The following is a 23,721-nucleotide window of genomic DNA, read 5'->3' on the forward strand; positions in this document are numbered from 1 at the left end:
AAGTATCAGGTGGCCTCTCCATATGATCTGATTTCCAGGTTTTTAAGTGTCTCCTGCTGTTGTCTATAACACTGCAATATGAATCCTATTTTAAACATTCTGATCTGAGTCTCTGCTTCAAACGAGAGAAGCAGCAGTGATCGAGTTCAGGTTCATCACGGTTATTCTGGATTTAATTTAAAAATAAAGATGTATTAAATGTTTCAGAAAAGAATCTTTATAATGTATACACCAAAATACAAACAGCTTAAATGTCTAAACTTTGACAAAAATGAATGTAAATACAATTAGGTATTAAAATGTATTGACAGAACCCTTATTTAAAGTGAAGAGGAGAAAATCAATCTCAAATTAGACTTAAATGACATTTTTATTGCTAAAAGAAATTCTCCAGATATTTCATCTTTATTTATTCACAGTCTTTACCATGAGAGAGTCCAGTAAAGTCAAATAAAATCAGAATTCATTCCAGACATACAATAAGAAATACTCTAGAAATTGAAATGAAAAAAAATCTTTTTTTGTGTTTAAGAGGGCTCAGTGTTGTCAGCTAAAAACATTAAAAACATTAAATTCTGACACAGAACTTAGGGTCAGTGTGATATTGCTGTGACCAAGTGGCTGCACAGATTTATTCACATATGGGTGAATAATATGTTCATGTACACAAAGTTAATCGGACGTTTATTCTTGACTTGGGCAGTGAGAAATAAAGGAATATGACATTTATGTCCTTAAAGCTCACACATGATCCTGCTTTTCAAACAATTTAAAGAGGTCTCCGAAGTTTGTTGTTCTAAATCCACTCTGATCCTGTATTTTTGATCCTGTTTGTAGCTTTAAATGCAAATGATTTGACTTATAGTAGGAGAGTTTGTAGATGGACTAGGGACACGTATAAGTGTTACAAAAACATGGTAAAGTGCACTTTGCATTATGTGTGACCTTTAATATTTTTGCTTTACAAAAAAGAATCTTCACAAAGGGTCATCTGTGCATCTCTCGTCATGTGAAGCTACAATGTTGGCATCGATTTCAGCCGTATTTAAAACACGCTAAAACATCTCGAAGAACTGTAAAATATGGACACCATTTATAAAACACATAAAGCACACACAGGTACTCAAAGCCCTTCAACACAAAACAAACATGTAACACTAGGAACACTTTTAAGATGTTTTATGGCAACTGCATTATGTGACTCAAACTGACCATTTTAAAAGCACTTACAGCTCTGTGAGAGGTTACAAACAATTAAAGTCAATATGCATGCTTTAATACTACAGAGAGCAAAGGAATAGTTCTTAGGCACAGATAAAACATTTTTTACTCTGAATCTTGCACTTTAGTACAGATACTCTTTTTTTTTTCTTTAAACAAATAACAATCATCCACCTGTTCATCATAAATACTCAGGCTACATGTGTTTAAGAACAATCAGTTGCTAAAGAAGCTATTTCAGCAGGATACAACAGTCAGAAACATTGGCATTGCGGTGATGTAAATCAATGAGCGAAAGTGTAGAAGAAAACACAATCATTCGAATTCCAGGAGCTAGAATACAGTTGATTGTTTTTTTTTAGCAGCGTTGACTTAAGTTTCTGTGGTGCAACGTTTGTATTCAAAGTCTAAAAATTCAAGTTCACACATCAGGACATGTTGAGTCACAGGTTATCCAAGAGAGTGCTGCTTCTTCAGGCTGTCGGAGCGCCTCACTCTGTCCTCTGGGGTCCTCTTGTACCAGCTCCTGAGAGGACACAAACATGGGAATATTGTGATGATGTTTCAGTTACTGGAGGCTGATCAAAACAATGTTGTGATTGTTAAATTACGTGTCTGTTTTTGAAATGACATGTATGTGTCATGCAAAAACATCTTAAAGCCAATCAACATGTAGCGGTTCATTTGTTTGATGAAAGCGAGACGTTTTTACAAAGGCTCTGAAAGTTTATCATGGTGTCTCACCCTTGGCGATTCAGCTGGCCTTGGATGGGAGAGTTTTGGCCTTGGTTTGGCTTCAGGACCCTAGAAAAGGAAGATATAACATACAATATGTGTGTGTGTGTGGAGGGGGGGGGAAATGTTTTGCTAAAAACTAAATGGAAAAGCTGTTGAATTAGCACTCTTTGTTTTTACCTGTTGGTTGTCGGGCTCTTTGGTTTATGTTGCGTCTTCCTAGCCTGAGCTGGGGATTGACCAACCCTGATGGGGGGGCCAAACAAAAACAATAAAATTACTTTTTTTCATTGGATCTCTTTTTTTAAACCCTAAAATATAAAATCAGTGAGGCAGTTGTCTTCTTTGGAATCCCACCTCTTTTTCCGGTCCAGAGACCTCTGTGTGGCAGCAGACAAAACCACTCTCTCCTTGGGGCATTTAGCTTTCTCCTACAGTTAGTAAAGAACATTACTGTTTAGTTCATGATGGAAGTGTTGACATAGACAAGAGAGAGCATGTTACTAAGCTGCAAGAAAACAATGACTTCCCTGAAAGTTGAAATATAAATGTGTGTCCCCAAAAAAAAAAGTCCCCAGAAGGTACTCCAATGATATTAAATATAACTTGAAAGAAAAAGCCATGGCTTTCTTTGTTAATCCACAAATTGTAAAGACAAATGTTTGGTTGGTATACTCCAATATAAACTCCCGAACATGAACATGATTCAGCGCTCACAATTTCAATATCTGGTTAGTTTTCATGCTCTCTAAAAGGTGTGACAAGATGTCTGAACTTTAATGTCAGGCCTTCCTTTTTAAAATAAGAACATGTGTTCCTTCTTCTAAAGTACAGTATGTCTACAGGAGGGATTTCTGTCCTGTAGTTTCCTCTCTGCTCGCAGCTCCCTGTCCTGCTGCAGCAACGCCAACCGTTCCCCTAGAGGAATTTCGAAGAAGATGTCATGGACGTCATAAACGGCTGCGCGTAACTGAGGCGGGGAAAAAGGATGCACATATAAACACAGAGCATGATTGACCTCTTCTGGACACAAACAGTCAGTGCACATTAATACCTGGGCTCTCACTCTCTCCTGCAGGGAGCGGTCTTGTGGCGAGCAGGTGCCTCTCAGAAGAGAGTCACCTGCAAATGAACATCTTAAGTTAGCCAGCCCCAGAGTGGCATCACTTTCAAAGCAGCTGGGGGGGACAATCTTTCAAAACAGCTGGGGAAGTGTAAGACTGGTTGTCTAATAGGGATCACTCTGCTAAACCACCTGGTGTACGAAGAAAATGTAGTTATTATGTCCCCCAGCACTGTAGGGTTCCAGCAGTTGTTGGATATATGCTGAAAGTATGGGGATGAGTTTGATGTTCAGTACAATGCAAAAAAGAGTGTTGCATTGGTTTGTAGGACTATGTAGGATCAGAAGCTGCACTTCCCAATGTTTTACCTGTCAGGGCAATGCATCTGTGTATCCAACTGTACAAAATATCTTGGGCACATCATTACTGACAAGATGGAAGTTGATGCTGACATGTACAGGCAAAGACGAATGTTGTATGTCCAAGCGAACATGTTAGTAAGGAAATTCCATTACTGCTCTGATGATGTAAAAGTGAACTTGTTTCGTGTTTACTGCACCCCTATGTATGCAGCCCCTTTACAAAAAAGGAGACCATGCGCAAACTGCAAGTAGCATACAATGATTGTTTGAGGACACTGCTGAAGAAGCCCAGGAGCAGCAATGCTAGTAAGCTTTTTTGTGAATTGAGATTATGCTGTTTACAGGCCCTCTTGAGGAACCTGATGTTTAAGTTCATGTGTCGACTTGATGAGTCACAAAACTGGATTATTCTGAGGCTCACAAGGCCCAGGTGTAGCTCGGTCCAATATCAATCACATCTATGGAAGCATTGGTATGAGTGCCTTTTAAGACTCTTGTGAAAAAGGTTTTTTTTTGTTTTTGTGTATATGTTTATGTAACTGTTTTTTAATATACTATATATCTTCCTATTGGGCTTAGAGCCTGTAATAGTTTATATATGATGGTGCATTCAAATCAACAGTAATAAACAGTTACTAAAGTTAATAAACAGAGAAGGTAGGCAGCACGACTCGAGGGACGAGGGTCTTACACCTCAACTTTCCCTGAGAGCTGAACTACCGTACTGCAGCTAGTAGGAGTGTAAACTTCACAAAGCAAAAACAGATGGTACTAAAAGAGCAACACGGCTGCAAAGAAACTGCAAGTTGTCAACTGAATTAAATGTTATTAGACAACAATAAGATGTTACAAACAGAAACTAGCAAATGCAAAAAAAAGGTCCCTAGCAAGTATATGTCAGTTCATAGGTTCACTCCTAGATTATATTATATAAATGCATCAGAGGTTGTTGCTTACTTCCACCTCAAATAACCATCTTGACTGTTGACTTTTCTCCTTCAAGACACAGTTTAAAACCTTGTTTGAATGAAATACAATCATTGGTCCGATAAATCATATCATTTACTACTTAGACTGCAGACGCCACATTTGATGTCTATGGTGGCTTAATAAGAAAACATAGACTGTACTTCAACAAATACAATGTCATGTCAAACTAAATGTAGTCCTTTAAGTAGTGAGTCTGTGATGACTTGTGTGTGGTCTTTATTTTACATCGTAAACTTTACTTTCTTTAAGAGTCACATACAGTATGTTTCTTGTACCAAAAGTTTATGTAAATCCTGATCAGGTCACATCTGGATTTAACTACGCAGCTTAGAGCCAGATGTCCATAGAAGTCTCAGTGTAATTCAATCATTCTTCCTTGATGCTCTCTGCCTTCAGGAGTAACCTGAGGAGTTATCTCAAGAAAATTAATATTTTTTTATAGATTATCCAATAAAAGATATGTTAAAACAACATAATCTGGTATAATAGTATTTTAGGTCTGATACTACGTTATTTGTTGTTTCTAATAAGTGGTAAAAACACTGTGCTGGATATTTTTTCTAACATAGACACATTATGTTATGATTAACATGCAGTATATAGTTTTATTGTATGAACATGAAATGTTTTCTCTTTGATTACAGGCTGACGTTAAAGCAAAGGTGCGCATAGGGCTTAAAGAAAACTTGAAATGTGCATTAGAGAATCTCTATGAGCCCATGTTAAAGTCCTATAGCACTTTTATGACGTGCCTCGAGGAGGGTGTTGAAAAATCCAATAGCTCAAGGGAAACTGTCTTGAAGTCCTTCTTATATCCCGTATGTATTTGAATATTTTGTTCCTTTATGCAAACCATTGATTTTTCACTTGATATTTAAAAGTTCATCATTGAATGTTTGTCTTTGTTTTTATTTGTTTCAGAAGAGGGTAAAAGGAAGTGCTTTTCACAGCAGATTGAAGTCCATTGTAGGAAACAATGGCGTCTCCAAACCTAAAAAAGGGAAACCACAAAACCTAAATGAGAAATTAGCTTCAAAGCTGATGGAGAGCATCGATGAGGAATTTAGAAAGACCTTCCCGTAAGAAGTTATTAAACTAGGTCTAGACAATACCTCTTTAAAAAATATAGCTATAACAATAATAATAATGTTTCAGAAATGAATCAAAATGTGATCCATTCAACGGGGCCATCAGTTCCTTTTCACTCGGCACAAAGACTCTGGTTGAAAAGTACAAAAAGCACAAAGGTGTGCAGCTGCAACTGGAATTTCTCAGGACAGAGGTAAGAGACAGTGATGGTAACGTCTCATCTAATAGTTTTGTTTAAAGCTTATTGTGGGAGCCAAGTTGCATTCATACGTGTTAAAATAACTAAGAAGCAGTCAGTAATTTTGTCTTTTTTGTCTTTTGCCATGCCTTTGTCTTTTATTTATGGGATTTCATTTTATAAGTTCACTTAAGAGTCAATTCAAAATAATTTGAATCAATTCATATGGATTTTAATGAGGTATCTTCTCTCAAGAGCAGTGAGGTAGATTACTGTCACTTTAAGAGAAAGAGCTGTTGAGTGTCTTGGGAGGGTTAGAAGGGATTTGAACCCTCCTGTAAGATCCTCTTCAACTGAACATACACGAGGAATTCCAAGGCTGTTTTAATCTTCAACCCACCACTCTTATTATCAAGGTAAAAGAGACTCAACTCAAGAGGGAGCACATCAGTCCTGTTAGTGTCCCTTCACTGGCTCCAAATACAATTCAGAATCGATTTTCAGATTACTTTGTTTGTTTTTAAAGTCCTGAATGGCGTAGCCCCCCAATACATTACTGACCTCCTCAGGCCATACTCCTCATGGAGCCCCCTTAGATCATCAGACAGCCCCTAAACTGTGGAACAGACTCCCTCTTCCCATCAGGTCTACATCCTCTACTGACTCTTTTGAGTCCCCTCTCTAGACATAGTTTTATGTGTTGGCGTGTTAGTCTTCTGATCCTGAATAGGTGGTTCTTTCAGGTTTCAGTTGTTGCTCTCATTATCTCTTCTATTTATACTATCATATTTTCTTTTGGGTTTTTTGTGGATATTCTGATGCTCTGTAAAGTGTTTCTTTAATGCATTGTACAGCAATTTGGTCAGCTGTGACTGTTTTTCAATGTGCTTTATAAATAAATGTGTTTGACTTGACTCAACAACGAGGTGAGCAAATCAACTGAAATACGTTCCTGATTGACATATTGAATGAAAAAAAACATTTAAGAAAGAAGCCAAATAAAATTATTTTTGTTTCGTATGTAGAACACCATCAATAAGGTCCATGTTAGCATTGCAGATGTACATGTTTTTTTTTAAAATGTTTTTTATCTTCTGTTGTAGGAAGAAAAAATAAAAGCAAAACTCGATAAAACCATCCGAGAGCGTAAAAAAGAAATCTACAACAGCCTGATGATAACAATCGAGGAAAACATGGATGATTGCTATAAAGGTAAAACAAAAGATCTGGTCAAATGAAACTTTACACCAAACAAATAAATGTCATTAATGTGCATTTATGACCATTTTCTGTTTTTCTGTAGATGCACAACAATGTAAAGGCAAAGGCTCTCTGAATGCCATGAGGGACATCATTGAGAAGCATGTTCATGCCAAGGTCGACATGTTTGAGGAGGCTAAAAATACAATGTTGTTAAATCTGACAAAACTAATGGTTTGTCATATTTCATAATTCACCATACAATACATTCTGAGTGTTATAAAGTAAAACACATAGTGTAGCACATCTTAATCTTGTCATGGTTTGGTTTTGTTTCTGTGTTTCTTCTAGTTTAGTTTTCATTCTGTCCTTAGTGTTATTTGTTTCCTAGTGTTGATTGTTTCCCTTGTGTGTTTTAATGTTTCATAGTCTTGTGTTTACTTAAGTCTTTAGTGTTTCCTGTTTTATTTTGTAGATCTGGTTTTGGTGGTGGTGTCAGTGTTGGGTTTTACTTTGTACTTGTCCTCAGTGTTCTGGTCTTGTGTTCTTTGTTCCTTGTGTTTTCCGCCTTTGTGATTACCCTGATGTTCCTCACCTGTCTCGTTAGTCTCACCTGCGTCTGATGACCCCTTGTCTATTTAGTCTCTGTGTCTGCCTCAGTTTCTTGTCGGTTCATTGTCATTGTCTTTGTCAGATGTCGGTTGTCGTGGCCTGTTGTTTCCTCTCCCTGCTCCGTGTTTCTCGTCGTTGTGGTTTTTGGATTTTGGTTTTTCAAGTAAGTCTTGGTTTTTGCGTTTTTGCCCTTTTTGTTAAAATAAAAAAATTAAGTTTTTGTTTTTTTTTTCTGCAATTGGGTCCTCCCTCTCCTGTTTCCTACCTGCTACAATGTGACAAATCTTGATTTATGATTCTATATTAATATTCACATCAAGGTTTTTTTTTTTTTGTTTTTTGTTTTTTTTTAAGTGGAATGTGCATCAATCCTAAGAAACTTTGTTTGACTTCAGTTATACAAACATGCAGGTTCTTGTTAAAAAGTAAGACAAACACAAAAGCTTTTGGTCTGTGTAGACTTTTTTTTCTTTCTGTTATTTCATGTATCATCCAGTATATCCAAAAAACGTTATGTTGGTTATAACTGTTATATGTAAATATTTAAAATCATATTCAGGAGGACATCCAGGAGACACTGATGATAACGATGCTGAGGTCCATGAGCCTAACGATCTATACAGATGATCAATCAGTTCCAGGTAAGTGAATGTGAACGAAACACCAGTGAAACGAGGACAACTTTGTATGTCAAAGTGGTTTGCTTCTGATAACATGCTTGATGCATTTAAATTATGAATTCAGAATAAATCTAAATTTATTTTTCATTGGGTTTTAGAAATATTTCACAAGTAATCCCAGTTTATGTGGACATATCCTGTCATTGTTATAGCACTGATGGTATCTGGGGAGAGGAAGGTACAGGAACATTATGTGCATCTTTTCCACATTTAAACAGTTGTTTCAAAGGTTGATACAATAGAGTAAGTTCCAACATGAAGGAACATTTATCCGCCATCTCTTTAGCAACCCGATCGCCTGTTTTCTGCAGTATGTAACTTTAGGAGTTGGCCAAGGTTCATGTAAAGGGCAAACGACTTTCAGTAGGTGCCAAAGGGCACCAAACTGAAATGTTGTTGCTTTCACACAGGAAGTGCACACCAACATTTAAAGACATTTTTTTCAAGGTTGAAGTTTAATTTTTTGTTATTTAGATGTCAAAGAGGAGCTTGAGACGGTGACAAAATACTATAAAGACCTGAAGAAAATCCCACATAAAGAAACATCACTAGTAAGGTAAAACATGTTTAAAAGTAGATCATGATCTGATTTTAAACTGTAAAATATGTAACGTATTTTTTATAGCATTTGCTAACAATGCTTCTATTCACACCAGTGCTGATCAACCCAGCCCGTCAGCTGCACAGGTAAGTTTAAGTAAAACTCATGATTAAAAGTATTAAAACATTCTGGGAGACAATAAAATGGTAGCATGAAAGTCATCAGTAGAATATCACAAGTGTTCTGTTTAACTCTCTTGTGGATATTTCAGGATTACTCGATGAAGAGAAAAAGCTGAGGCCTGTTTAACCACTGAGGGTCCCACTGAGAACATGGAGAAGTAAAACGAGGCTTCTGGATATCAATCAATCATTTCAGCTTTATTCACAAAGCACACATCTTTCATACAAATCAAATGCAATCAAAGTGCTTTACAGTGACTGAAAACAAGAAGAAACAAAACATTGACAAAACAGGAGTAGAGATGGAGAGACAACTGCACACAAATGGTTAAATTATAAAAGATTACCAAGAAAGCATTACAGTAGGTCTAGCCTGCTTGTTATAAAATCGGCATTAGTTTACTTGTGTTCAGAGAGAGAAACAGCCTCACTTTAGAAGTGTTCTTTAAATGATAAAATGTTCTTTTTGTGATGGCGCAAACGTGGCTTAAAAATAAAATCAGAATCAAATAAAATGCCAAGATTTCTTGCTGCTTGGGTTAAGAACAAGTGCATTTGATGTAGGAGCCAGTTTCTCTCTCTGAGACTTTGAACCAAAAACTGTTCTGTTTTGTCCTGGTTGAGCTGTTTGAGAAAATGCTAAAAAGAAAATGCTCATATTACAGTTTCCTGACATCAGGCAACCACACACAAACCTACAGCAGTAAACCTGTGCAGAAGCTGGCTCATCGTATTTGCCTCATGTTTTGTTGGAGCAATCTTTTATCCTGAGTTTAACTTTTGGGTGTGTTGTTTAGTGAGTTAATACTAGTGATACTTTGAACCAGAAATTAATAAATGTTCTCGCACATGTCAAGCACTATATTTCTTTAATTCATGAAGATAAATAATTGAGTACACGCATCAGAGTGGTTGTTGCTCTTGGTTTTAGATTGTGATGGCATTTTTGGTTTTATACAAGAGTTATTTTGCAGTAAGAACTGCACTGAGGCAGAAACTGTTGGTCTGCTTTGTGAACATATAATACAGGTGTGGTTCATCATAACAGATCTACGTTACAGCAACAAAGACACTCCTATAAAACCTGTTCATGAGTTACATTTACATACAGCTGGTGGATATGTGTTAATTGTTGACTGGACAACCCTTTCAAACGTTTCATTAAAGTCAGTGAGAAGAACATCCCAGCCCAAATCACTTTGGACTTTAACCACCAAATCTACCATTTAGTCAAGTTGACAGAGGTATAAATAAAAACAGGTGAGCTTTAAAACTCAGATAAAAGAATCCTACTGTCCACAGTTAACCCTTTTACTGCTAGGTGCAATGATCCATTGTGTCTTCAGAGTTTCAGCTTCACGTATCAAAAACAACCTGTATGATTCACTCTGACACATGCCTGTTGTCTTTGCAACTAATTAAACACAATAAGTAAAATACAGCTTTAAGTTTTAAATGTGTTCCATTTATAGAAACATTTGTCCTTCACTTCTGTCTGATAGCTGCAGAACACAGCAACGGCTCCAGAGAAGAAATATGGAAAAGGAGAAAGAAATATATGATTCACTGTGTGTGTCTGACAACAAGGGAGAAAAGCAAACTTATCTAGTCATGATGGTTAAAAAAAAAGGTTGTGATTATTATTATTTAAAGTTTCTTTGTGAAAGAAAGAAAATACAAGTTCATAAAAAAAACTAAAAAAAAAACGTTGAATCAACTTGTGACGTGTGATTGTGAACAAACAAGTTCATGAGGAAGTAAAAGGGCTGATGGCAAGAAGGCGGGGCAGACAGAGAGATTGTGAATTTAAAGTTGAATGAAACATCGCTTCCATTTACAGGAAGAGGAACATACTGAAAGTTATTTAAGTATCAGGTCATGTAACCTCTTGTGTATTTGACAAGACTGAAGTGATGGAGGTTTAATGACTGCTTGAGATGTTTTTGTTTTTTTACTTCATCTGAGAGTATTGATACAGCCATCTGGAGATTTCTGGACTTGTGTTAAGGATCGTCTACAGACTCCAAAGGAATTGTAAGTAAAGCAGTGTTACATAAGATGAGAAAGGAATAGAGATGTCATTTGTTTTAAAAAGTTACGAATGGAAAGTTTATGCATAAATTAAAAAGGTCCTTTATAAGTAATTTTCATCAAACTTAAAGTTAGCTGAAAGATTTTAGAGGAATTGGGAAATGTAAACTACATTTTTTATAAATTCAGGTTGTAGATTATTTCCTATATTAATTAAATTGGAAATCAACATCTTTCCTACAATTTAAATGCATTGTCATTTCTACAGTGCCATTTGTGATCCCTGTTCTTGTAATGTTTTTGGATGCATGTGAACTACAGCTTTTGAAACCAAATGTACTAAATGTTTTATTGTTAGAAGTTAAAATAAAGCTCAAGGTTGTTTTTACTTATAAATAGTGTTTTATGTTGTATCACTGTTGGAGGCATTTATATCTAACACTACCTTTGTGGGTCATTCCTACAAAGATTTGTCTTTTAGCAGGTAACAGTTACATTAAACTTTCATTTAGCTTTTCCATGGCACCTGTTCTTGTGCAATCCCTGATTCTCAACATTACTGTTAGAGCAGTTGTGACTGTGAGCTCAGAAATGTTGAAACAGCATATTGTCTGCATAAGTTATTGATTTACTGATCACATTCAATAGAAATTGAAATGAAAATTTTGTTTGAGTTTGGGCCTGGATGTCAAGATGGTTGTTTGAAGTACTGTATGACCTGACGGATATTTCCCAAATACTCGTTCGGGACCTTTTCTTGGACCTGCTGTTGTCTGTTCATAACTCCTTAGCTTTGTCTAATTAAATCTTGTTCATAAAATACCTTCTGTAATATATAAAGTAGTAATAACAGATTTAAATATGTGATTATTTTACAGTTGCTGTTTCTGATCATGGATGGTTTTGTTCAAACAAAATTAACTGAATGGGGTCTCAGCGATTGGATAAAAAGTTTTCAAGGTAAAGTATTACCATTCTTTTCCATTGTCACCAGCAATGTCCCACCAATACCTCTGCAATACAATGCCAACTTACACCTACACAGAATTTCAACATTTCACATTATGGTTTGGTTTTGCTTGACAAAGATTCTTGTGAATTGTTTTCCTAATAACAGATCATGGCATTGATGAGGAAAGTTTTTACCGTCTCGATAGAGAGGACATCAAAGACTTGATTCCGAAAATTGGACCGAGGATAAAATTTCAGATGGCACTCGAGTCTCTGAAGGTAATACTCTAAATTGTATTAATAATTTCTCTCAAAAATGTATCTTCACTATTTATGATTTTTTATATTTTCCCTTTGACATTAGGCAGAGAAAAATGCAACAAATCAGGTAATACATTTATTTTTATTCTCCAAAATGATTTAAAATGTATGATAAAATGTTACATTACTTTGGAGTGATGATTTTCTCAACATTGTCAACAGGAACATGAAGAAACTGATGATTCTGCTCAGGTAAGGATAAAACACATTTTCCAGGGATACTGTTGTTATGTTTTTACCTCTAGTATTTCACAATGTGCAATAGAATTACTGATGTGTCATGACAAAAATCACCATCATATTTGACTGTATTAATAGTGGACTGATGGACTCCACTTCCTGAGGTTTTGTCACACTCGTCATAGCTTTGATGAGCTTTGATCTGTTTCAATGAGTCTGATATTTCATCTTCAGGTTTTGGCAAACAGTAACAGAAAAGATAAAGGTAAGGTCTAAAGTATCTTATGTATGATTTATGGTGAATCTGCTTTTGTAGCAATAATGTACTGCTGTGACAAATCTACTATTTGTATGTTTTAAAATTGAAAGAGGCAAAAAGCTCCTTTTGGTTTTTTTTTTATGAAAAATAAGGGAAAAGAAAATTGGAGCTTCAGAGGGAGTCCGGCGGATGTCTACCACCACCAAGAAAGAAACAACAGGACTCCACATATGCAGGTTTGTATGTTACAATGAGAACAATTAAAACCACCAGAACACCACAATAGACTGGAATAGTGATGACGCTACAAGTAAACTACACCGTGGTCGGTTGATTTTGATGTCACAACCGTTAAGCTTCATCGATCTAATCCGCAGTTTTGACAAGCTAGCGAGACCTTAGCTTAATAAGTTGTTTATTAACCTAATATTTGGAAGAGAACTGAAAAACATGAAAAACACAGGGCAGCACAAGTATTAATATTAGATTCTGCCAAGTGTAGTTCTCATTTCCATGTCCAGCACTGACACTGTTTGAATAACAAATGTACATGCACAAACCTGACTAACAAGACCAACTGACCCATGTTAGTCTTAAAATGAGGTGTGGTCAGGCACAGTGTTTGGGCTTTGCTATGGATGCCAAATATTATGTTTTGTCCCATTCAGTAAACATGTTTACTGTAGTTTTTTTCAATATTGAATTAGCTTCCTTTTCCATCTTATGTTTGCTGCTTTGTTGGTACTCTCTGAATTATCCTTAATTGACATTTAAGAGAAAGGCTATCTCACACTTTTTCCTTTTCCTCTTGTTTTGTTTAACATGGCACCTAATTAATACAGATGTTTCTTTGTCTTTTTATTTCTCCGACAGAACAATTCAGGGTGTTTGAAGTGAGAACCATCATGGAACGTGTTCATAACAAAATACTCCAAGGAGAAAAAACAAAGCTCAATGATTTTTTAGAGTAAGAAAAAAAGAAATATCATATTAAATATTTGCTTATGTGTCAGGGAATAGTGACTGGCCTTCGAGGTTGCTTCTTAATTTAGCACTTTTTGTGTGGCATGTGAGAAGGTTTCACAAAAAGAAAACACACTCATTGATTAGTGCCGATAAAGGTATTGCATTGTATTTATTGCATCTTCTAGAGCTACAATATATCCTTTAACATTAACTGTTTAAAGCCTGGTACAAAAAAAGGAAATAGGTCTGATTAGTTGTTGCACACAATTTTAAAAATGATGTGTTATCCATAGATAGGCGTGTAGCTGAAATGATTGACAGTTGGGCGCAATGTAACGCTTCGTAAACCCGCCTCAGTTTTGGCTCTGAGCCTGCCGTTAGGTTAACTGACAGTTAAGCTGAGACACGCATTAACAACATGGCGGCAGCTGCCGATGAGTCTCCAGAACCCCCTGCTGTAACAGATGGATGATGTCACTCAGACTTTGTCCATCAATATTTACAGTCTATGATTTGGAGTCAGGGAGTGCACAAGCTTGGGGTCAAATCTATTAACTCTTTGGTACTGTTTATATGCAGCAGTTTGTCAGGAAACTGTTCAAGAATTTTAACTTATTTTACATCTGGATTTGACTTCCTGCATGAAATTCACATTACAGCAAGAGATAAATTACCATCCTTCACATGTGGCAGCTATGGAGCAGCAGTAGTGTTGGTCATCTCTCAAACAGATGTTCGGGTTTTCAATTCCTAACTCCTGCAGTCGTATGTTAAAACATCCATGGTCAAGTTACCAAGTTGCTCCTGCTGTTGCCTCACCTACTGTGAATGTATGCGACTAGGATTAATATTTGAATTGTGCTCCATTATGTTATGGTCATGCATACATGAAAGTGAGAAGGCAGATGTCTTAATATGAATGAACATCGAACTCTTGTACACCAGGGAAAAAATCGGCGACTTGGAGACAGAAAAGAAGGAGCTGGTTGGAGTCTTTGGAAGAACAGGGGCTGGAAAAAGCTCTTTAATAAATGCTATCGTTGGAGAGAAGGATCTCTTACCTTCAGGAAGTGTCAGTGCTTGTACCACAGTCATCATTAACGTGGAGGCTAACAAGCAGAACCAGAAGTACGAGGCAGAAATTGAATTCATCACAAAAGAGGTAAAATAGGATGAACATGAACATATCCTTTAATCCACAGTCTTTACAAAGAATAAATATACTGTCTATGTGTGCGTGTTGAATCTATTTATTTGATTCTATACAAGTAAACTCAACTCTGCGTTTTAGGAATTGAAGCAGGAGTTGTGGTTCCTGTTGACTTTTATCCTGAATGACGAAAACGGCAAAGAGGAAGATGCTGATGATTACGATGATGCTGTTGAAATGATGTCAGCGCTGTATGGAGAAGAGTGGGGAAAAAACCCTTCTGTGGATTATCTCCTAAACGACAAACATTTCAGAGAAATTCCAGAATTTGTCGTTTCAAAGAAGAAAATCTTGACCTGTGAATCAGTAAGAAAGAGAATAAATCTACAGTATCAGTCTTACACATACAAGTGCATGTCAAGAAATTACTTAACAAAAATTGTGCCTTTTTTTTTTTAAATGTACAGTATAGTGTTTCACATCTAAATCGTATAGTCATTTCTGTCATGTACATTCAATTTTGAGGTAGTTCAGAAAAATGTAGTACCTGAGAATGGACTTGATTCTAAATGTCTACCACTCTATATCCAATGTTACTTTGACAGAAAGTTTATGTCCTACTACCTTCAAGTTTATAGATCGTCTGTTGTACTTTTTATTGTGCATTTATTCTTGTTTTTCATGTGTCAGGCTAAAGAGCTGTCTGAAAGACTTGTGAAATACACAAGAAGCAGATCAGAGGACGGAATGGCTAAAGGCATAAAGAAATGGTTTTGGCCTCTGGTGAAGTGTGTGACTGTCAGGGTGCCAAATAATGACCTTCTTCAGAATGTCACACTTGTTGAATTTCCTGGAAATGGGGACCGCAACAAGGGCAGAGATAAGATGTGGAAAAAGGTAAATAATTTAAATGCATCACTTTTATAATGTTGTCTTAAATTTAACATTACTTTATTACAATAACATTATTTTATTATATTGAAATGCATTTCTGTGTTATTATTATTCCCTTATATTCACGATTAACTTGGATTATCCATCTAGGTTGTTCAAAGCTGTTCCACTGTTTGGATCGTGGCTGACATTAACAGAGCAGCATCAGAGAAAGAAGCATGGGAGATTCTGCAGAGTGCCAGCAGCATTATGGGAAATGGTGGCCAATGTCAGAGGATTCACTTCATCTGCACCAAGTCTGATCTTGTTGAAGATTCTGATGATATGTAAGTGATTTTCTTTAACAATTGATTTGAAGGTAGACACTGGAGAGCGTCTATTGCAATGTATTTATTCTATCGATTTAAAATCATCTAAACATATATACTTTGTATGTTTGTAATTTGACATTGAAATGTCAGGGCTTTGATGTATGAGGTACTGCCTGATACTGATCTCTACACACAGTTCAGAAGATGGTGTTCGTGCTGCCGTATCTAAGAGGAACATGCAAGCCAAGAATGAAGTGATGAAAGGATTCGGGAAACTAAAGGGGGTTCAGGTGAGTTGTGAAATTTCAGAAAATGTAAAGTAAAGGTCTCCTTTAAATGCAATCCTGACCTTAATGTATTGATTATTCGTGCAGACACAGTTCAGTGGTGACTGTTTCAAAGTGTTCACAGTGAGCTCCAAAGAGTTTCTGAAGGAAAAAACACTCAGTCCAGAAGAAACTGGTAGGTGGAGCCCATGGATGACTTTGTGAATAAAATATTTTTCTGTTACATGTGAGAAGTTTCTCTGGATATAATTGCTGTATGTATGTATTTTATAGAAATCCCCAAACTTCAGGAATTTCTCCAAGAACTGAATGACTCAGAGACACTGAAGTATGTGTCAGGAGCATATGGGATTCTTTCCCTCATTCAAACTGCCGGCTGCAGAGAAGTGGTAAGATCAAATAACAAAGTTTAGGTGTGTAGTAAAAACTGTTGGCTGCTGTCTATGAAAGACACATTTTTTGTCTATTTGTATTAAATATTGACACAAAACGTTATGATTAGCAAACATTTCATTAATTAAAATACAAAGGAATTTTGTGAAGGAAATACTACAGAAATTAAAACTGACTTTGAAAAAGCCCAAAGTGGCAGAAGTATCGTTACATTTTTTCAACACTGAATTTTTTCTCTTTGATTACAGGCTGGCGTAAAAGAAAATGTGTGTCAAGACCTTGAAAAGAACTTGGTATATTCATTAAGTAAAGTCTCGAACACCATGGAAGAGTCCTCTAGGACTTTTACAACGTGCCTCGAGGAGGGTGTTGAAGAATCCAAAAGTTCATGGGAAAACGTCTTAAAGAAGTTCTTGTATCCCGTATGTATTTAATTTGTTATTCCTTTACCCAAATAATTGATTTTTCACTTGACATTTAAAAGTTAATCATCGAAGGAAACGATTGTTTATGTTGTTTTTTTTGTTTTAGAAAAAAGTACAAGGAAGTGCTTTTCACAGGACATTGAAGTTCATTGTCGGAAACAACGGCGTCTACAAACCAAGAAAAGGGAAACAACTAAACCTCAATGAGAAATTAGCCTCAAAGCTGATGGAGAGCATCGATGAGGAATTTAGAAAGACCTTCCCGTAAGAAGTTACTAAATGAGGAAAAGATAATACCTCTTCAAATAGTGAATATAATTATCATATTATAAAGATGTGTGCAATGGTTATTTAAAGTCATTTAAATCTATTAACACAAAAAGTATATGAATCCATTTCTTCAATTTGAACGTTTGTCAATATTTGATCAATGAAAGATTTACTTGTTGACATGTTTCAGAAATGAATCAAAATGTGATCCATTCAACGGGGCCATCAGTTCCTTTTCACTCGGCACAAAGACTCTGGCTGAAAAGTACAAAGGTGTGCAGCTGCAACTGGAATTTCTCAGGACAGAGGTAAGAGACAGTGATGGAAACGTCTCATCTAATAGTTTTGTTTGAAGCTGTTTGTCAAAGTAAAGGAGACTTAAGAACGGGGTGAGAAAGTCAACCAAAACACTTTAGCCTGTTAAAGCCTTTATCGTTGATATTCATTGATCATGTAGACCACCATCAATAAGGTCCATGTTAGTATTTCAGATATAGAACATTTTACTGTTTTTCATCTTCTGTTGTAGGAAGAAAAAATAAAAGCAAAACTCAACAAAACCATCCAAGAGCGTAAGAAAGAAATCTACAACAGCCTGACGACAACAATCGAGGAAAACATGCAGAAGTGTTATGATGGTAAGATGTTGTTATATGAAACTTGACACCAAATCAAAACAAATAATGTCATTAATGTGCATGTATAACCATTTTCTGTTTCACTGTAGATGCAAAACAATGTAGAGGTGATGGCTTTCTGAAGTCCATGAGGGAGATCATTGAGGAGCATGTTTATGCAGAGAAGGACGTCATGTTTGTGGAGGCGAGAGATGTGATGATTTCAAATCTGCGAAAACTAATGGTTTGTCATATTTCACAGTTCATTGTGAGGCACCTAATATAGTATTAGATAGTAAAATGTGTTTTGTTACACACATTATTCTTAATGATGTCATGTAATTCACTTGAATGGTTTTCCATATAAAAGTTGAATGTGCATCATTCTGAAGTTCTTTGAGACTTCATTTAAACAACTTCTTTTAAATATAAAGACGAACACACTAAAGCTTTATGTCTATCGATCACTTTTCTGCTTTCTGAGCAGCCCAGAAAACACAAATTTAAACCTTTGATTAATGTATGACCCAGTAAATCCTAAAAAAAAGTATGTTGGTTATTGGTGTTAAATATATTTTATTTAGAAGGTCATCCAGAAGACACTGAGGGAAACGATGCAGAGGTCAATCGAGCTCTCACTGAAGACAGATGATCAATCAGTGCCAGGTAAAGTGAATGTTTTCGAAGTAACATTTGTTTTCAGAAAAACACCAGTGAAGGGATTTTCCCACTCGGCAGCTCATAAGTTTTCATGGTTTTGGAGTTATGGGATAGTGTTGAAGGACTGGAAATCGCTCCTGGTCTCAAGGCCGGTCTCAAGAATTCATATATTAAATCAATATCTGTCAAGATTCAGCTTTGACTATTTTTCCAAGTACTTACTGTGATCTAAAATAACATTGACGCTTTTTATACATAATTTGATATTTATCCTCCGCTTAACCTTCCTGGTGTCACAGTCTCGGTGAGAGACATGCCTGCTGCACAATATGTAGATTTTTTATTTTCTGATTTTTATTGATGTTTATGGTCTCGGTCTTGTCTCTGTCTGGCGCTGCCTTTGTCTTGGTCTTGACTGGTCTCTGTCTCTCTCAGTGTCTCTCCGTTGTCTCGGTTAGAGATGGATTGCTCTTTCTCAGCTGCTCAGGTCATGATAACATGGCTATCTCACTTTCTCTCCTATACAAATCTTTTAGGGGTGCTGTGGTGGTGAAATCCACCCATATTTGTTATGGTGAAACGTTACACCAATTTATTTTCAAGAATTTTGTTCAGTCTGTCATTAATGATAAACTATTACTAGTTCTCAGCACTGAGCGCATTCAGAATACGGTGCTCTTATCATGAAACATTTTTTTTATTTGAGAAGACATAAGGAATTATTAACTTAATTCCTTAGTTTATCATTTAATTTATTAGAAAATAAACACAAAAAGACATTTGATTTCTTGATATTGTGGCTTTAACACAGGAAGTGACTTGTCTACTTAGCTGTGCTGCACACCAAAGTGCTTAAAGGTGTAAAGACATGTTTTCAGTGCTTACAGTTTAACTTTTTGTTTCTTAGACATCAAAGAGGACTTTGAGATGGTGACAAAATACTATAAAGACCTGAAGAAAAATCCACATGAAGGATCACCAGTCAGGTAAAACATGTGATTATAAGTAGATAATGATCTGATTTTAAACTGTAAAAATTACTTCACTTATTTTTGTAGCATTTGCTAACAATGCTTCTATCCACACCAGTGCTGATCAACCCGGCCCGTCAGCTGCACAGGTAAGTTTAAGTTAAACTCCTGATTAAAAGTTAAAATTATCATAGACAATGAAATGGTAACATGAAAGTCATCAGTAGAATCTCACAAGTGTTCTGTTTAACTCTCTTGTGGTTATTTCAGGATTACTACGTGTTTAACCACTGAGGGTCCCACTGAGAACATGGAGAAGTAAAACAAGGCTTCTGGATCTGGTCTCAACCTTTTCATCAGATGTTTATTTCTGCTGTCTTTGAGTGATGTGTTTTCGTGTTTGAGTTTTTTTGATGTGAGTTAAATACATAGAGATTTTAGAGTAGTGATCGGACAGTTTTCCTTTTGATTGATCGTGGGCCTCAGGCCAGAAATAGTGATGGGGTTTTGGTGGGATCGGGGATGATGTGTTTTTTATGTTAATGGTTTCTTTTCTGACCTTTTTGCCTTTATTAGAAAGGACAGCTAAGAGAGACAGGAAACAGGAAGAGAGAGTTAGAGGATGACATGCAGCAGAGGGCCGAGTCAGATTCAGTCCCCACAGCCTCTGCTGAGGAATATAACCTCTGTACATGAGGCGTGACAGAACTGTAACCGACCTCTTTTTCAGCAAGACATCAACTTTGGCTTTTTTATATCCTTAAATATGTGTTAATGATTTTTTTGTTAGTGTTTTTATTGCATGAATCTAGAAGTGGATGATTTGATTTAAACCCTGCCCTTTCATTGATTATTATATTTCTTATTAAATCTTCAACCAAAATCAAAGAATTTAGATTTTAGTGGTTTCAACGGATGATTTTTCTTTTTTCTGGTAATAGTTAAGGACAGAACACTTTTTAGTGCAAAAGAAACTTTTAACTTTGTGATTATAAAAAATATTCAAGTTCATTTCATTTTCAGACAAACTTTTCTGGTTTCCTAATATTAACTGTACTGTACAATGTTTGTTGTGTTTTAAAGTCTTGATTATGAATTCATTATGGTACATCATGCAATAAAACTCAATCAATTGTAAATGTTATTTGTCTTTATTATGGAGCTCAGCGTAAGTTCAGACAGGAAGACTGGTGTTATTCTTTCATTCATTCACCTCTTCATTTATTCCTAAACCACACCCCCTACTACCACCTGTATCTCTCTCTGGCAAGCAGGTGATCATGGGCGTGTATCATCCTGGAATTAACCAACCAGACTCTGCCACGAACTTTCTCTACCAATCAATGGCTTGCTGTCAATAGTTTAAAAACTCTCTCTCTTCCAGTCATCCTGTAGCTGCAGGCATACGCCGCAACCCTCCTCCACCCCAGTCAACTCCATCCAGCTCGGCAGAGTCCAGGCCCCGGCTGAAACCCACTCCTCTTCTCAGCCTCCATCCTTTTCACCACCACCAGTGTCTAGACTCCACAGGGGGGCATCCTATCCCGCGTCGGCCTCACTACCCCTCAGAGCTCATGAAGTCGTCATGACGGAGTCTAGCCCCCAAAAGACTTTGCACATTTCATTGTAATAAATAATTGTTCATTCTTAATTAAGTCTCTCCTGATTGAAGTGAATTTGGTATAAAAGTGCTGCAGCTGCCAAAACCAAATTCAACCAAATGTGCTGTAAATCCGTGAAGTCGGCTCTCGTGTCTCCTCGATCCTCTCTCCTCCGTTCACGATCCTCAACATGGCGGGTCTGGAACTACTTCCGGTTTGGCAGAGGTCCGAGGAGATTGCTTTATAAGGGAACAGGAACGTACCTCCTAACTTCGGTTTGTTAGTTGTTTCATCAGAGATGAAGGGGGTCTGTTTCTTCCCCCAGCCATCTCAAAACCTTCCAACCATCTCTATGATGTCTTTTGTAAAAAAAAAAACATTTCACTAGTGTAAAGTTTAAGTAGCGCCCCCTATCTGCTGTGAAGACTAAATAAGCAACTTTTTTCTGTCATTTGTTTACTGTTTGTGTGTTTTTGACTTTTGGTCATTTGTATTTGCTGAATGTTAATGATCAACGTATTAATTTTATGCATCATGTTCATTCCTTTTGCAGCTCCATGTCTCCATTATATTTGTTTTCAACCTTTTTTTTCAAGTTGCATGTCTACTGATTTTGCTGCCTGTTTTGTCCTTTACAGAGTGTTTGCACTTTTTGTCCATCGTTTTAAAGTAACTTAATGTTTCCCTGACATCAGTTTGTGTTCTGACAAATTGGAGTTCCAATAGAGTTTCCGAACAAAAATCAACAAGCAAAATTCAGACTCTTAAACTAACCTCTGCATACTTAGTGTTTGTTTCTCATGAAGTCGAAGCATTTTCTTTTTAACTTTGTAATATTACAGTTTCCTGACATCAGTCAACCACACACAAACCTACAGCAGTAAACCTGTGTAGAAGGTGGCTCATCGTATTTGCCTTATGTTTTGTTGGAGCAATCTTTTATCCTGAGTTTAACTTTTGGGTGTGTTGTTTAGTGAGTTAACTGCTGTTGATACTTTGAACCAGAAATTAATTAATGGTACTCGCACATGTCAAGCACTATATTTTTTTAATTCATGAATATAAATAATTGAGTACACACATCAGAGTGGTTGTTGCTCTTGGTTTTTTGATTTACATACAGCTGGTGGATGTATGTTAATTGTTGACCGCACAACCCTTTCAAACGTTTCATTAAAGTCAATGAGAAGAACATCCCAGCCCAAATCACTTTGGACTTTAACCACTACATCCACCATTTAATCAAGTTTATAGAGGTATGAATCAAAATGTTCAAACTTTAAAACTCAGACAAAGAATCCTACTGTCCCCAGTTAACCCTTTCACTGCTAGATATTATTGTGTACAAAAGAAAAAAATATCCATTTTGTCTTCAGAGTTTCAGCTTCACGTATCAAAAACAACCAGTAAGATTCACTCTGACACATGCCTGTTATCTTTGCAATTAATTAAGCACATTAATTAAAATACAGATCTTTAGTTAAGTTTTAAATTGGGTCCATTTATAGAAACGTTTGTCCTTCACTTCTGTCTGATAGCTGCAGAACACAGCAACGGCTCCAGAGAAGAAATATTGAAAAGGAGTGAGAAATATATAATTTACTGTGTGTGTCTGACAACAAGGGAGAAAAGCAAACTCAACTGGTCATGATGGTTAAAGAAAAAAGGTTGTGATTATTATTTAAAGTTTCTTTGTGAAAGGAAGAGATAATTGAAGTTAATAAGAAAAATGTTAAATCAACTTGTGAAGTGTGATTGTTAACAAACAAGTTCATGAGGAAGTAAAAGTGCTGATGGCAAGAAGGCGGGGCAGACAGAGAGATTGTGAATTTAAAGTTGAATGAAACATCGCTTCCATTTACAGGGAGAGGAACATAAAGTGATTTAAGTGTCAGGTCATGTAACCTCTTGTGTATTTGACAAGACTGAAGTGATGGAGGTTTAATGACTGCTTGAGATGTTTTTGTTTTTTTTACTTAATCATCTGAGAGTATTGATACAGCCATCTGTGGAGATTTCTGGACTTGTGTTAAGGATCGTCTACAGACTCCAAAGGAATTGTAAGTAAAGCAGTGTTACATAAGATGAGAAAGGAATAGAGATGTCATTTGTTTTAAAAACATACAACTTCAAAGTTAGGGTTAAAAATGTCCTTCACAAGTCATTTTCATCAAACTTAACTTTATAAAAAAGATTAACAAAATGAAAGATTTTAGAGGAATTGGGATTTTTTAAAATGTTTTTTACAATTTCAGGTTGTAGATTCTTTCCAATATTAATTAAATTGGAAATTAACATCTGTACTACAATTTAAATGCATATTCATTTCTACAGTGCCATTTGTGATCCCTGTTCTTGTAATGTTTATGGATGCATGTGAACTACAGCTTTTGAAACCAAATGTACTAAATGTTTTATTGTTAGAAGTGAATGGGAAGTTGTAATGCAAAATTTTATATTATTATGTGATTACTTTACAGTTGCTGTTTCTGATCATGGATGGTTTTGTTAAAACAAAATTAACTGAATGGGGTCTCAGCGATTGGATAAAAATTTTTCAAGGTAAAGTATTACCATTCT

General features: G+C 36.2%; 3 protein-coding genes and 1 long non-coding RNA gene across 4 annotated transcripts in view; 3 read left to right on the top strand and 1 right to left on the bottom strand.

The window, feature by feature from the left end:
* Positions 1-9,482, top strand: part of LOC306837628 (nuclear GTPase SLIP-GC-like) — a 34,725-nt gene extending 25,243 nt beyond the window's left edge. The window contains exon 24 of the mRNA XM_079365372.1: positions 8,944-9,482. Coding sequence (XP_079221498.1) covers positions 8,944-8,970 — 27 coding nt within the window. The 3' untranslated portion in view covers positions 8,971-9,482. The remainder of the gene's footprint in view (positions 1-8,943) is intronic.
* Positions 1,310-2,388, bottom strand: LOC306837634. The gene is made up of 4 exons (XR_013780983.1): positions 2,314-2,388; positions 2,137-2,202; positions 1,966-2,025; positions 1,310-1,747 (listed from the first exon to the last, which is right to left on the bottom strand). It is a non-coding gene; the product is annotated as an uncharacterized lncRNA (long non-coding RNA).
* On the top strand, positions 5,414-8,691 carry LOC306837646 (uncharacterized protein; the record flags this gene model as incomplete). Its single annotated transcript, XM_079365388.1, has 6 exons — positions 5,414-5,451; positions 5,567-5,654; positions 6,743-6,851; positions 6,943-7,073; positions 8,011-8,092; positions 8,606-8,691. The coding sequence occupies 6 exons, from the start codon at positions 5,414-5,416 to the stop codon at positions 8,689-8,691; spliced, it is 534 nt and encodes a 177-aa protein (XP_079221514.1).
* Positions 9,483-10,706: 1,224 nt separating the features above from the next.
* Positions 10,707-23,721, top strand: part of LOC306837647 (nuclear GTPase SLIP-GC-like) — a gene marked incomplete at its 3' end in the record, with an annotated part of 52,639 nt that continues 39,624 nt past the window's right edge. The window contains exons 1-6 of the mRNA XM_079365389.1: positions 10,707-10,888; positions 11,764-11,845; positions 12,003-12,115; positions 12,201-12,224; positions 12,320-12,349; positions 12,572-12,602. Coding sequence (XP_079221515.1) covers positions 11,779-11,845; positions 12,003-12,115; positions 12,201-12,224; positions 12,320-12,349; positions 12,572-12,602 — 265 coding nt within the window. The 5' untranslated portion in view covers positions 10,707-10,888; positions 11,764-11,778. The remainder of the gene's footprint in view (positions 10,889-11,763; positions 11,846-12,002; positions 12,116-12,200; positions 12,225-12,319; positions 12,350-12,571; positions 12,603-23,721) is intronic.

The sequence above is a fragment of the Symphodus melops genome (genome assembly GCF_947650265.1).
Source record: "Symphodus melops genome assembly, chromosome: 17".
NCBI lineage: Eukaryota > Metazoa > Chordata > Actinopteri > Labriformes > Labridae > Symphodus > Symphodus melops.